At 37.4% G+C, this 16,299-nt stretch overlaps 1 protein-coding gene across 3 annotated transcripts in view; it reads left to right on the plus strand.

Moving 5' to 3' along the window:
- TTC39C (tetratricopeptide repeat domain 39C) overlaps positions 1–16,241 on the plus strand; it is an 87,545-nt gene extending 71,304 nt beyond the window's left edge. Inside the window, exons 7-14 of one of the 3 annotated variants that reach the window (XM_016118717.2) lie at positions 312–405; positions 2,920–3,027; positions 7,078–7,187; positions 8,192–8,315; positions 12,543–12,640; positions 13,481–13,585; positions 14,898–14,936; positions 15,476–16,011. In XM_016118717.2, the coding sequence (XP_015974203.2) occupies positions 312–405; positions 2,920–3,027; positions 7,078–7,187; positions 8,192–8,315; positions 12,543–12,640; positions 13,481–13,585; positions 14,898–14,936; positions 15,476–15,565 (768 nt within the window). In that variant the 3' untranslated portion in view covers positions 15,566–16,011. The other 2 variants (XM_016118790.2, XM_036229919.1) reach the window with 2 other exon arrangements.
- The last annotated feature ends 58 nt before the right edge of the window (positions 16,242–16,299 follow it).

A 16,299-nucleotide genomic window follows, 5' to 3' on the forward strand; every position in this document is an offset into this window, starting at 1 on the left:
AGGAGCTAGGCTAGCCAACACTATAACACAACAGGTTCTATTGCATGAGTGCGATGAGGGGGCCGTGGGAGAGGGTGGGTGTGAGCTGAGGCCTCACTGGTGGAACCTCCTGCCCAAGTGAAAGAAGAGCTCTGAGCTTAGGTTCATCTCACAACAGAGCAAGGCAAATAGACATGTTTTCCCAGAAGTCTTTAAAGCTTCTCTTCTGTACTGCTTAGTCAGCTTTAAACAACCCTTAAGGGAAAAGACGCTTTTGAATTATATGTTAATAACAGATCTTAGCCAGTAACTCTATTTTCATTTTTTTCTAGTGTCAAATCAACAGTGCCTTGACTTCCTTTCATACTGCTTTGGAACTTGCAGTAGATCAGAGAGAAATCCAACATGTCTGTCTGTATGAAATTGGTAAATATGAAATGTCTGTCCAGCTTCTTGTCATAAAATAGTATTAATGCAGCTAATAATGAATTCAGCTTATATCCAGCTTCTTGCCGTGCAAGTATTAATTCATTCTTGTGTACTTTTTCCTTGTTCACGCTGTTCAGTTTGTATCATTATAAAATGCTTTCTGCCTTTTGTAATAATAGGACTTTGTTATTATAGCAGAAGTAATGATGCTTATCTGAATGAGTCTCATTATTCCTAATGTATTCTTTATAACATTCTGAATTTAGGATAATAGGTATTATCAGTGTTAATCAATGTTCAATGAATTGACTAAAAACTTTTGTAAATAACTTATTGCACATTATAATTCAAAGCTATTTCTCTTCCCTCCCACCAATGTTTACCTGAGGAGAAAAATACAGCATCAGAGAGAGTTGGCCATGTGAATTTCAACCCCAGTTCTTCTACTAGCTAGCTCAGGGACATTGGATGAGGTGGTTAGACCACCCCCCACATACTTGAGATTATAGTTAAGGAGCCTCCTCTTGTAGCAGTTTTGAGGTTTAGATGAAATAACACTAGTGAGTATCAGGCAGGGTGCCTGGCACGCAGAAGGCCCTCCATGCATGTTAGCTGCTTCTACCCTCCTGGAGATAAATTTATAAACAGACTTAGAAATATTTATTTGCTTAAGATATTCCATTTCCTTCCCCAAAGTTGTTTCTGTGATTATTTAGTTGACTACTCTAAAGTTATCCTGTCCTACTATATTAGTAATTCCATAATCCTTTTATGTAACAGATGTTGACACTCATAAATACAACTTTGGGATTGAAATAACAAAAATAACACATTTTTAATAAGGGGTTCATACCTTATAGAATTGCAGCCCAATACAACAAAGTCACATACAGCACATAGAAAAGGAATGAAAAGGAGTAAAGAAAGGAGACATGATGAGGTGGTAATGGAAATTAAAGAGGAAATTGGCACTCAAAAGACAGTCTGCAGAGAAATAGAAGAAGAAATGAAGAGTGTTGAGGAGGCAATTGATAGCCGATGCCACTCGTCTGCTATGAACATAATTGTCTTCTTGCATCTTTTTAAAGAAAAGTGCAAATTAAAAGATTGGGAACAGCTTAGTAAGCAATATTATATTTTAAATGTTATGTTTAGGGAAGGGAGGTCAAGAATAATCCAGTGGAAAATGTATTTTTATGTAATCTAAGCTCTGCTGGAGCTTTGTCTGATAGCTATAACAGAATGGAATGTATTTTGAAGAACTTGAATGACAAGATCTAGCTTTGGTAGCCTTTTTTATGTACCATTCCAAGTCCTGTGGCAGTACAGAAGATTAAAGATAAAGAGAGCCTAGAAATCATCCAGCCAAACACTAAGGCTTTCGGAAGCTTAATTCTGGAGAAAAGGAGCAAAGTTGGTCTTCTTATTCAGGATCAGTGATCACTCCTATCTCTAGTTTGTATTTAATTCAAATCTTACCGTGATATCTGTTGGAGGATGGAAATAATTAGCCCCACTTTTTACTCTAAAATATGTTAACTGTATGTACTATCCCACAGAATTTGACACTAAATTTTCCGGAAATATGGTCTCCTTTTATCCCCATAGTTCAAGTGGCAGGTCCAAGATGATGTACCTGATAATCAGGATTTTCTTTTTATGGAGGCAGTATCATGGACAGGAAAGAACGTTGGCCTTTGACCCTCACTTGTTCCTTCTTGTTAGCTCTGTGGACTTAAGTTTTCTTTTGGGTAAGGTGAGCATACCATCAGCCACCTTTGTAAGACTGTAGTGGGATTAGAGATAAGTGTATCAAGTGCCTGGCGTAGGGCCCTTCACAAGAGGGGCTCCATGGATGTTAAATACTATTAAAACAATGGGGATAAAATTCCTTGCATTTTCATTGCTGCTGCCAGAATGCCAGTCTAACAGTGTTTAGATCTGGAAAAGATGAGATCCTTTCATGGCTTCACTACCAACCTGCAGAGGCAGGGTGGGCAGGTACTTAGTTTCTGACTGGCTTGCTCTCTACTTCTCATGACAATCCGAGAATTAATAGTCATCATTAATAAGCAAGTGAGTGCTTTAAGACTTTTTTGAGGTAGTCACTATATCTATATCTATATATCTAGATATCTATATATATATATAGATATAGATACTAATGGTATTGCTTTTTCTGTGCTTATACCTGCCCTTGGAGAAGTACTGCTGTGCTTGCATTAATCTCACAACTGTAGCAGACAAAATGGAGTGTTTGTATAGAAATCTTTATGCCACTTTCTTCTGTATCGCATAATTGGTTGTGAAATCAGAAATGCCTTACTTTACTCAAAATGTCACGTTGATATTATTTAAGAGAAAAAAGATAATTTTGAAAAAGTTTTTAGGTAGTATGTATACAGCACTCACAGGGAAAGATAGCAGGATCAGAGATTTGTAGCTCAGGGATGGGATATTAAACTCACTACAGGACTTGAGGATTGTATTCTAAAAATATTTCTTTCATAGGTTGGTGCAGCATGATAGAGTTGAATTTCAAGGATGCATTTGATTCCTTTGAGAGGCTAAAAAATGAGTCCAGGTGGTCCCAGTGCTATTATGCCTATTTAACGGCGGGTGAGTAAACCACTGCTACCGTGCGTGCACACGCACACATGGGCGGGTGGGAGGGTGATGGCTGGAGGACACAAAAGCTGTGTTTTTAATTTTCTCAGCTAAACAAAATTACCCTGTTAATGATGCGTGCTACCGAGTAAATAGTGCAATACGGTGTTCACTCACCCAGCTGGACGCAGGTCATTCAGTGGTGTGCGCCACGCCCTTCCCCTGCGCCCCTCTCTGGGCTGGTTCTGTCACATGCTCTGTCTTGGAAATGCTATTGCACAGTTCTCTCTATTTTTATGCATTTTGCCCTAAGCAGCCTCAACCTACCCTTACCTTTTTCCTTTATTTTCTAAAATACATTTTTAATTATTAGAAATTGAAAGAATTTTAACAATTTAACAAGTCTTTGTCTTAGTAGTTTTGGATTGTTAGTGCCTTGGTTACCAAGTTTCATAGATTTTGAGTAGTCTGCTCCAACCTTGTTTTACCTGTTAATCCTGTTGTTATATTTATAGTATGGTTTTGCAGCATGCAAGGTATTTCAACACTTAATATTATTATAGCAGAAGTACCTGTATTTTCTGATTCGGATATGAGGGTATGATGAGGAGATAGTCGAAGATGTACTGCCACCTGGTGGACAAAGGGTTGTCTGTACCCTGAGAGGAATAAATGCCATTGTAACAATTGTAGAGGTGGAAATGGAAGAAACCCAAGTGGTGGCTGTACATTTTCTACCTCTAATGATGATCTTTCCATACACAGCCATATAAGTAATTCTTTTACTTAAAATTCAAGACTGATCCAAATGTTATTTTAAATATGTCCTTTCTCTGAGTATTTAGATTTAATGAAACACCTTCTGTCATTCTAACCTCTTAACTGATTATTTAAAATAAGGTGAAATTAACAGTGGCCAATATGTGCAGTCTGGATTTTCCAAAGCTGCAGTCCATTAGCAATCAGGATGAAATCTTTTTGTACCCACACTTCTTACTGCAGTCCCCACAGGGCATCCATTTTTCTATAGCTCTGTAGTTTATATTTGAATAGGATGATTTTAAATATACTGATTAGTACAAAATGTCTCCCACTTTAAATAGAATTTGCAGCCATCTCAGATGAAAGTAGCTGCTATTTATTGAGCAGCCTCAGTGGGACCAATATGTCAAAAAGTTAGATGAACCAAAAAAAAAAAAAGAGGCTTACACAACAGTACAACAATTGTTAAGGTATAATTGGGTCAGATAGTCACCTGTGGGAAGTTATTTCTTTTTGAATCCTTGTTGAGCATAAACTATGAAGAAATAAACACATGGTGTGCTTACATAGAGGAGCATTTACTCTCCAGTGTCAGGATTATACAAGTTGTAGGAAATGATGAAGTATGGAAGGCTCTAGTCCCTGCCTCTGCAAGGGGATTTTGTGCAGACAACAGGATGTGTGTGAATAGCTCCACCGCAGAGACTACAGGGGGCAGGGAAGGGTCACTGTCAGTGATCAGAGGGGCATCTTGTAGGAGCTCCTGTGCGAGTTGGCCACGAAGGAAAGGTACATATTGATAGGCAGAGCTAGAAAGGATGGGCATACAGGGACCAGAGACATTGTTACCGGGGTTTAGTCCCTTGTACTATTTTTTTTTTTAATTGTGCTAAAATATATACGACATTCAATACCATTTTAACTACTTTTAAGTGTATAGTTCAGTGGCATTAAGTGTATTCACATTGTTATGCAGCCATCACCACTGTCCATCTACAGATGTAGATGTTTCGTCATCCCAAACTGAAACTCTGTACCCATTAAACACTAATTCCCCATTCACTGTACCTGCCCAGCCCCTGGTCACCACTTGTCTACTTCCTATTTCTGAATTTGACTTTTCCAGGTACTTTGTATAAGAGAAGTCATAAAATATTTGTCTTTTTTGTCCGGTTTATTTTATTTAGCATAATTCCCTCAAGGGTCATCCATGTCGTAGCATATGTCAGACTTTCATTTCTTTTTAAGGCTGAATGGTATTCCATTGTATGTTTATACCACATTTCGATTATTCATATATCCGCCAGGGTACATTTGGGTCACTCCCACCTTTTGGCTCTTGAGAGTAATGCTTGCTTTGAACACAGGTCTCTTCAAGACCCTGCTTGCATTCCTTTGGGTGTATACCTAAGACTGGGATTGCTAGATCACACCCTTATACTATTCTTATAGCTTCTCTGTAAGTTTGAAATTATATAAAGATTAAAACTTAGTCCCCCTACCCCCCCGTTAGAATATCCCTTATAGAGTGTTGTAAACTTAGTCTTAATGGAAGAGCCAAGTGTCTTAAGTTCTGTTTAGGTCTCAAATTTATGATAAATCAGAGTGGCTCATACTTTCAATTACCTGCATCTTTTAAAGTAACTGTAACTGTACTGTGAGAGGAGTAGCTGGTGTTTATTCTTCAGAATCTCAGGTATTAGTGTCATAGAATTTCAAAGGTAGTTCAGATTCTGATGCCGTTGCTGTTTGTGTCTCTCTCTCTCTCTCTCATTGCCCACACTCACTTGCTTATTCTTTTTTTAACATTATGTAACAGTATAAGAATGTTATCAATTATCTGATAATGTTATACATTCTCTGATCTATAACATGATCGGATTGGTTTACAAAACAATCACTGAGCTTCCTTCTGGTTTTGAAATGTTATAGCTGCAACTCATGAGCTCAGTTTGGATGAGTTCAGACCCCATGTGTGGAACAGGGCTGCTGTTGTATCTGGGAACGGGGTTGTCCTTCCCTTTCTTGTTTTAATTATTTTTTTATTGAGGTATAATTGACATACAGTTGATATCATGTTAGCTTCAGGTTACAACATAATGATTTGATATTTGTATGTACAAAGTCCCTTCCTTGAATATTTGCCCTAATTCCTTTACCGTCACCTCATCACGTCATCCTCAGCTTTCTCCAAGTCTTGCCACTTCTGTTTCTTTGGCTCTGCTGATAGCAGCCTACCCTCTGACACGCCATGACCCTGTGCTCTGCTTGAATGAGCTCAAAATGTGAGTATAGGATCAGCTAGTTTTAGGGATGCTCAAAGAAGAAGGAACTAGCAAATCAACAGATGTTCCAACTGGAGATTGAGGAATGACGTGTAAGACAGCATCTAACAAAAACATAGAAATGAGTTCAATGCTATAGGAGTTGAGAAGAAGGTGGCAAGGAGTAGTTGGTGGAGTTTCATTAAGGAGGTGGGACTGAAGCTGGATGTGAAGCTTGGGGAAGGGAGAGAGCAGGTGACACAAAGGGAGTGTGATTACGCCTTCGCCCCAGGGTTTGCGGTGGGGTGAGGGTGGTGTACAGACTATCACAATGGTAGCGGTCCTCCAAGGCTCAGCTTGACTCCTGCCTCCTCAAAGCTTCCTGATCACTCCAAAGAGAAGCTATCCCTTTTCTTTCTGAAACTGTCCCAAGGCACTTTGGTCTCCCTACTCTAATGGCTCTTTTCATTGTATACATGGTAGTTATGGGACTGTGTGCATGCTAAAATCTATGTTTCTTCAGGGTGCAAGCATGTGTTTCTTCTTCACATTCTCGCTGGTGGCTTGTAGGTACTAGGTGGCCAATGAACATACGTAGGACTGTCATGACTTTCCAGGCACAGGGATGGCCGCCTTCTACCATGAAGCTTTCATGATCCTCTTAACTACTCATTGATTTTTTCCTAAGATTCTTTTTTATTCCACTTTCTGAGAATGTGGGCTCCAACCAAACTGTATACTATGACAATAGCTAGGGATTTTGTTGCATCCAGGACTGTCCCCACAACAAGGAAACTAGGACTATGGCATTCTCATATGTCCCCCAAAAGTTCTAGGAAACCAGCACCTGGGAAATAGTTGTTGAATAAACGGATTGATGATGTACTCATCATTAGCAAGGTGGTGTACTCCGTTGTGTAAAAGTCTTTAAAAATGTTTGCTCCCTTTTTTTCTTTGGTAACATTTCAAAGTCCCATCAACTTGTAGTGGCATTTCCCCACTAATGCTTACGAGATACAATAATGATTTCTTACAGTTTGTCAGGGAGCCACTGGTGATGTGGATGGAGCTCAGATTGTCTTTAAAGAAGTTCAGAAACTCTTCAAAAGGAAAAACAATCAGATTGAACAATTTTCTGTGAAAAAGGTGCGTTGAAGCCTACCGATCTGGTATGTTATTTATGATGAACGTTTTTAACAAACACTACCTTTGACAGGTTTTAGGAAATCATATTCAAAGCTGGCAACTTACTTGCCATGCAAAATGCAGTTCACTACTGTGGGAAGAATTATTCCTGTGGTCATACCTGCACTTTGATAGTTAAGTGCTTGTTTCGCTACAAATAATTAGAACAATTTGTTGAGTTGTTTTATTTTAATAAGTTGAGCTATTACAGACCCTGTAGAGCTATCTGGAGAGGCAAAGCATCTGTCTAAAGAGGTGATTTTAGAAAAATACAAATTGGCAGATGCTAGGCAAGAGATGGATTGTCGATTTTCAATATAGTAAACAAGTCACATTTTGACCTAATAAAAAAATAAAATAGTGTGCATCAAATATACTAGCAGAAAGGCTTAGGACTGTAGGGACAATATCTCTAGTTCTATACCTTTAGCTGAATTACTGTGGGTTACTTGACACTTTTTATATCTAGAATTTTCTATCATCTTAGTTTTATTGAATGAACATTTAATCACTCAGTTTGAGTATAAACTGGGTTGTAATGTGAAATACCATTGAGGGTATTGCAACACAGCAGAAAATTAATTCAATAAAACCATAACTAACAGGCATCTGATATTACATCCTCCACGTATACCCTCTGAGTTACTTGTCACACAGCTTTTATAAAAATTCCTTTGATTTAAATGGGAACAAATCTAGTTTCATCCTCAGATTTTCAGACCGTACCTAAATCTTGATAGTAGATTGAGTTGAATAATGAATGAAAGGCATAACTACCCAAAATATTAAATATTGGAAAACAAAAATTTTTTACAGGGGGCAGGGATGGGTGGGAATTTTTGCTTTTAGTTTTTTAGGAGAGGGTGTTTGTGTGGAATATGAACTGCACACTTTTAGATATCTCCAGAATACATATTTTTATTTGAATTTTTCTTAAAATGTCTAATCATTCTGACTGCTTGCAGGCTGAGAGATTTCGGAAACAAACGCCAACCAAGGTGCTTTGCGTGCTGGCCTCCATCGAAGTGCTGTACTTGTGGAAAGCTCTTCCGAACTGTTCCTTCCCCAACCTACAGAGGATGAGTCAAGGTAAAAAACAAAACTACACATCGGCTGTTTCTTCAGTTCCGCTTTCTTTAGTTTCTCATTAATATTTCCGGATTTGGAGCATACAAAGCTGTCATTCTTGGGTAAACGGTGTCATGATTAAGAGAGTTCAGTCACGTAGGTGCTAGGAGCGGGAGGCCCTGGAATGTACCAACACGCTTGCGTGGTTGGCGGTGTGTGGGGATGCACACCGATGGTGGGTGTTTAATTCTGTAGCCACAGCGGTTGCTGGAAGCAGACATCCTTTTCCCAGTGGAGGGACTTTGTTTCTTATAGGTGCGAATTGCATTTATTAAAATGCACAGATATGAAGTGAATGGTTCAGTGACTTTTGACAAACATACACCATGGCATCTACCACCACAATCAAGATATGGATTATTTCGACCACCCCTAAGATTTCTCTTGTGCCCGTTGTCTGTTAGTCAGTCCATCCCCACCCCTGATGCAACCACTGTTATAATTTCTCTCTCCACAGAATGTATCTACCTGTGTCTGTCCTTGAACTTCGTATAAGTGGGATCAGACAATGTGTACGTTTAGTGCTTGGCTCCATTTGTTAATTATAACCCGTGAGATTGATCCTCCTTGTAGCTGTATCAGTATGTCTTTCCTTTTACTTGCTGAGTGGTAGTTCATCATATGTCTCTACTTAAAGTACTTTGTTTATTCATTTTTCTACTAGTGGACATTTGGTTTGTCTCTGGTTTTTTAACTATCATGAATAAAACTGCTACAAACATAAACATACAGCATAAGTGTACTAGCCTGTTGCACGGAACTTACATACTCATTTCTCTTGAGTCAGTACCTAGCAGTGTAATTAGAAGTCTACAATTTTGATTCATAGATTTTAAAACGTATATGGTAATTAACTTTCGTACTTACTGTAGGAAAAGTTCATGGTGAGAATAAACCAAGTTTTTAAGTAAAATAAAGCTTTCTTGGTTATTAAATACTGTGACATTTCCCCTAAAGATTTAATGGCAGGCATTTGAATGACGCTTTGTAGTTTGGCAGATTACTTAGTTTGCTCTGCACCGCAACCCAGGGAGGTAGGAAAAAGCAGATAGTATTGTCATACCCATTTTATAATGAGGAACCCGGGACCTGGGACAGTTAGGTGACTTGCCAGCTCCCATAGAAGCAAGTGTCGAGGCTGCTGGTGTGAAAACACATTGAGTAGCAAAGCTTTATGCTTTCTTACACATAGCTTCATCTTCTCAGGAGCGTGAAGAGATTTAAATCATGCAGCTAAAAGTGCGATTATAAGATAAGATTGCTATGTTAAACTATAAACACATACATCCAAAAAGATGGTTTCATAGAAAGTAATTACCTTTAGAAACGTATTTGTATTCACATATATCCTACCCTTTTTCATAAAAGATTTAATATTAATATTTTGGCTTATTCAAGAATAATTTTAGTCACCATAGAAAACTCGTCAAATTTTTTCACAAACATACTTGTTTTTGATGAAATATAGCATTATCCTTTGAGTCACATACTTTTATCATCAGACTTCCCTGCAGATGCCACACTCAAAGGTCAAAACTTTTGTCAGTACTGATCAAAATAATGCAACTCCAGAAGAAGTTGTGCACAGAGGCCCTGCCATTAGAGCAGGTGTGTAACCCTCCTAAAGGACTACTTGAAAGGAAACAATTTTCCTGGATGCGCAAGTCCTACTGCGTCCATTTAAAAAGGATATGCCTAACTTCAAACCCATCCCTAGCTGCCTGTGCCAGTCTAGAATATCTACCAGTGTCTAACTCAAAGGAACAATAAAGAATCTTAAGTAGTTTTTTTAATGTACAAGGACATGATCATGTATTTTGAGGTAATTCAGACATAAAGGCAAGTATAGAATAGGTAGTAATTGGCAGGCACAAGAATGATTATCATTTAATGTGACTATTCTCTGAACCCTTTCTGGGTATCAAATAAAAAACAAAGATGTGGTCATGGAGAGGGAGGCAGGCTCTGGAGTAAACATGAGATAATTCTTTAATGTCTTTATTAAGAGCTACCCTGGTTTTGCAATCTGTTAATTAGATTATATCATTCCCCAGTGTTAAGCAGTAATGATCCAAATCAGTTCAACCACGTAGAGTACTGTGAAGATCTTTGTAGAGGAAGGTTAAGTTTTGGGGGCGGGGGGGGGGCACTAATAGTAGATGAATAGTGATCAAACGCATTTATTAAGCTCTTTCCATCATGCCCACACAACTTTGTGCATTTAGCTCATCAGAGTCCCCATCTGTGACTCCCTTCATCTGCAGAGCTAGTTGGATTCTTAAACCCTTGTCTTGTGGTTTCATTCCTAGCCCTTCCCCTCCCCACCTCCCATCTCCACTGCATTTTTCCTCTATTTTAAAGGCGTTTCTGTGTATTCTCAGCAGCACCCAAAGTGATCCTATTAAACTAAGTCATATGTCATTTTGTGGCTCAGAACTCTCTGTGGTCTCACCTCTTCAAAGTAAAAGCCAGGTGCACTTGGTGGTCCACAATGCCCTACAGTCTGTACACACACGCACGCACGCACACATCCACCGCTTCCAATGCCATTGCCTCTCACTATTCTTCCTCCTTGCTCACCAGGCTCCAGCCATACTCTTCCTACTCTTCATTAACATACCAGGCATGTGTTGGCCTCAGTGCCTTTGCACTAGCTCTTCTTTTTGTCTGCAAACGTTCCTCCAGACATCCACATGGCTCCTTCACTCATTTCCTTCAGATCTTTACTCCAATGTTACCTTTTCAGTGAGGCTTGAACTGTACCTTTCTGCACACATGCATGCCCTTATCTCTCTTCCTGGCTTTATTTTGTTTCTTACCTTAGCACTTACACTTCTTTAACATACGTATTTTACCTGTTTATCTTACGTATCATCTATCTCCTCCACAAAGTGTTAGTTTCTTAAAGACAGGACTTTTGTGTGTGTGTGTGCTGCTGTATTGTAAGCACCTAGAACAGCCTAGTACATAGGAGGTGCTTAGTAAATTTTAAGTGAATGAGTGAGTGCTTGAACTGGATTCCCCTTCCCTTAATACTGCTGTCTTAAGGTCATGTGAGTCCTTTTTATATGTACGCATTCCCAGCCTAGTTTTTGGAGAGAACTCTTGCTTCTATAGGTTCATATTCTATTCTTTACATTCACCTCCTGCTACTCTACCCAAATCTTCTAGTTTTTCTAAGACACACACATGTATATATATACACATTTATATGTGTGCATGTGTGTGTGTATGCATATATATTAAATCTTATCAAATCTCAGTATTTTTATTGGTCCACAGAAATACTTCCTTTCTTCCTTTATTAGCTTCAGCATGTTTCCAATTTCTAACTTTTTCATTTCCTTGGAAAACCTCCATTCATCCTCCACATGTAAGCCTGTACTCCATGGTAGATGGCAAGCTTCTCGAAGTGGAGGATCCGTTCTGATCCCCTCTCAGTGACTAATGCTGTACCCATACAAACATGTAAAGGTGCCAGTTACGTGATTTATGAAATTAATATACAATTAAAAAATATATATTAATAGACTTTTTTAGAGCAGTTTTAGGTTCCTAGCAAAATCGAGCAGATACCCATATACCCGCCCCCCCCCCCCCCCATCACACTGCCTTCCCATCCATTGACATTCCCCGACCAGAGAGGTATATTTGTTACAGCCGATGTACCAATATTGACACATCATCACCCAAAATCTATAGCTTAGGCTCGCTCTTTGTTTTGTGTGTTTTGTGCATTCTATGGGATTTGACAAATGTCTTTACTCTTACACTCACAGATAGTATCATACAGAATAGTTTCACTGCCCTAAAACTCTTCTGCTCCATCTGTTCACCCCTCCCATTCCCCAGATCTTTGACAATTACCAGACTTCACTGTCTCCATAGTTTTGCCTTTTCCAGAATGTTATATAGTTGGAATCATACAGTATATAGCATTTTCAGATTGGCTTCTTTCACTTTGTGATGATATACAATTTTGAGTCTTTATGGCCATCTGAAGTATGGTATCTTTGCCTTTCTTTGACTAAGGGTATTCACTTTTAGATTAGGAAGGGGAATCTTCTGAGTTTCAAGTGACAGAATCATGAAATGAATTAGTCTAAACAATGAAACGTCTGACTCTTAATGATACGTAAGGAATTCAGTGAGTGTGCTTCTTTCCTGCTATTTTCACTTCTCTTTAAGCTTGCCATGGAGTAGATGACTCATCTGTCGTTGGATTAAAGTATTTGCTTCTTGGTGCCATACACAAATGTCTGGGAAACTTGGAAGATGCCGTTCAGGTAAACTGTTAATGTTGGTGTTGTGGTTAAGGAACATAAACTGTGTAAACCTATATATGTGCTTGTGAGTAAGAAAAATGAAAAAGCATTAAAGCCAAATTTCCCATATCATTGTGTAGATACTTTATTCAATTAATGTCGTCCTCTCAAATGCTAGAAGTTGGTGATGGTCAATACTAATTTTTAATGTAACTTCAGATTCTTAAAATACTTACTTACATACGGGCTTCTTTTTTCTGGCACTAGCTTTTTATCAGAGGTGACACTCTCAGTTGGAGGAGGAGGAGGAAATATGGATGCAGACACTTTTGAAGGAGCAGAGGGCGAAGCCTCATAGTTAGATAAATACAAAAATGATCAGGTGTGTTAGTGTGTGCTCACTTTTCATCATTCGGTAACTACAGATTACTGATGCAGTACTGGAGGTGAGGCTTAGGAAGTTGTTGGATTGAGACAGTCTGTGTACATATTATATAAAAAAGAATGATTCATTATTTTCAAATAGAGTTGGAGGGACTTTTCTGAGTTTTTTTGTTTGTTTTTTGGGAAGTATATCCCACTGTTACTTTGATTACTCTTTGAAAGCATTTATGTACAGTAATAGACTTTGGCTTTTAAATCCTGGTGTGTCAATGCACTTGTATTATAATTTTAAATTAATACTTCAGTGTGAGGATGGGTGGGAAGGAATAAAGATACAGAATGAGAAAATCTGAAATAGAATATAGAAATAAGATGCATCACCCTTCTCGTATCCTGAAGATGCGATGAGCCTTAAGTAGGAAAATGACCCTAATAAGGGAAATCAGTTAATTCCAGTGACATTTGTATTGCTTTCAGTTCTTTCAGCGAGCTGTTAAAGATGAGTTGTGTCGTCAGAATAATTTATATGTTCAGCCATATGCTTGCTATGAACTTGGCTGTCTTCTGTTAGACAAACCAGAGGTAAGATCTTACATATTTTCTTAAATAATCATCACTAAAAATGTGCAAATGAGCCAAGCACAAAAACATCCTTAGTTTAAAATAAATTAAACTTAGTGTTTTTTGTTTTTTGTTTTTTTGTTTCCCCTTGATTTCATGTAGAATGAGTTTAAAAGCTACTAATTCTATCTGTGTTTACAGAGCTGTCTTCTCTGGAATTAGATTTATAAATGTAACTTTTTGGGTAAAAATTTGTTTGAGGGAAGATCATTGCAGTTTTTAGAATGGAATGATATGTAATGCGGTTTATTTAGAAGAACACAGAATTGCATTATTATTCTAGTAGTTCTGCCATTTAGTGTATGATACTGGTTAAGTTACTTAACCACATACTTTCTTCCTAGAATTTAAAACAGGATAAAAAAAAAATACCTGTCTTGTTAATTTAATAAAGATCATAGTGAGAATGAGAGAGGATGATGTGTATGATTACTTAAAAGTTATAGAATATCATTTAAATTTAAAGTGACAAATACTATTAAGATACATAATTAAGTGCACAATGAGGCAGTTTTAATAATAGGATTACAGTAGTGCTGGATTTGCTTGATATCTTCTTTTAGAAGCTCAGTTACATAATATTGGCTTTATAAATTCTCAATTTTAGTAAGTTCAACTCAGCTTTCAAATATATGGACTTTCTAAAAGTTGAGTTACATCAACAGAAATATGATTATATATTAAAGTGTACCCCTTAAATATGTAGCCTATCTTGCCAAAGATAGGCTTTTAATTGGTAAGACTTTTCATTTGAAATTCTAATTTTACCAAAATAGAAAATGCAATTTTAATGAATTTTGGTAGAAACTCCTAACACTATAGTCTTTAAGGAAATTTTTACTTTTAATGCAGCCTTAAAATACATACATAAAATATAACAAGACTGATCTATTTTTTGAAAAGTTAAGTTGATGTCCTCAATCAGTAATGGCTTCAAAAGGAGAAATAATTTGTAGATTTCAAACAAATTTTTTAATTATCACCAATTTTAGGTGGTTTAGTGAGGTCTTAACATAAACTACTATAACTCTTATAAGCTGTTATCTTTTATAGACTTACAGTGAAGGTTATGAAGATTATTCATCAAATAATGCCTTAATGTAAATATTAGCATCATTATATAAGAAAAATGGAGTCATCATAATTGAATGAGCAATCGACTCACCTCTTTGTCTACTATAAATTGTTTAATACATTCTCCTATTATGACATTTTCTGCTTGAGTACATATAAATATAGGTATTAAGAGATAATGTTTTTCTTACATTCATAGACTGTAGCAAGAGGCAGAACGCTACTCCTTCAAGCAAAGGTAAAAATACTGAATCTCCCTCTTCCCAGGGCCCTTCTTACCTCTGTGGTATAAATTGAGTCTGAATTCAAGAAATTTTGTAAAATGATTGTTCTGATTGACATTTCTGGAAAGGAAATGTGATAATTGAATCAGTGAGCACTTGATTTTTAAGTGAAATTACCAGTATATGAAGCTCCCAGGAAATTGTTCATCCTGCTTTAAAAACACTCTTATTTGCGTGAGAAAATAACTTGATATTTCATAGCTACATTCTTGAATTAAGAATTTCTAACAGCAACTTACATCGAGCACAATTAAAGACTACCGTGTCAGGGATAACATGAGAAAAATGTTCCAAAGACAGCATTTAGTTGACATTTTAAAAATGGACACAAAGTTTGAGGTTTGGGGAATAAAATAAGGTGCATGTGAAGCCTTTGGTGGGAGTATGAGGGATTTTACTTTGGGAAGTACAAAACTTAGTGTGGATTATACTGCAGTAGTTCAGAAAGCTTAGCTGATAAGAGTCCATTAAGTATCTTTCTTTGGTCTTCCAGGAGGATTTCTCTGGCTACGACTTTGAAAACAGATTGCATGTCCGCATCCACGCTGCTCTGGCCTCTCTGAGGGAATTGGTTCCTCAGTGACAGACTTGGAGTTTCTGCTCTGTCCCTTCCCACCTAGAATCTGCACTTTAAAATAAAAGCAGAGGACATGCTCAGATGAAGACTGGCTTTTCTTCTGAAGACCACCTGTGCCAGGGACACATTTTCCCAGTTAGGCTGACATAGTAAAGATCTCCTCTTTTAAACATATAGCTGAAAAGTAATAATAATGATGATAATAGTAATTATAACTAACAACCTGGGGAGAGGGTTAAGTGACCTTGTTTAAGCATTTTAGTTTTGTGATTTATTATTTTTAAAATAAAATCAAACTAAATATTCAACCTGTGACCTTGTAGGAAAGCCTCCCTTAAGCACACATCTGACTGGTAACACTAAGAAGTACCTGTAAAATTATTAACAGTATCATGACATAGCGTTTCTATTGTGTTTGAAAAAATAAAAGTGCTTTCTAGTGTTCTACTTTATCCTCCAACCACTCCTGCGAATAATGTAGAACAGATATTTTCCCCATTGTCTAGACAATGAAACTCAGGCACCAAAAGACTAATTATCCCAATTCTTCCTGTTATCAGTGGAGCAATGAATAGAATGCAGATCTCCAGACCATGGACCGAATATTCTTTTGTTGTAAAAAATGTTAATAATCCAGAATTCCATGTTTTCCTTATTAAAAAATAATTGCTCTTCAGCTGAAGTTGTGTCATCAAAAAAATATTTATCTCTAGATTTTCTACAAAATGTTTCCAAGAGAC

This window comes from Rousettus aegyptiacus, unplaced genomic scaffold, assembly GCF_014176215.1.
Source record: "Rousettus aegyptiacus isolate mRouAeg1 unplaced genomic scaffold, mRouAeg1.p scaffold_m13_p_12, whole genome shotgun sequence".
Classification (NCBI taxonomy): domain Eukaryota; kingdom Metazoa; phylum Chordata; class Mammalia; order Chiroptera; family Pteropodidae; genus Rousettus; species Rousettus aegyptiacus.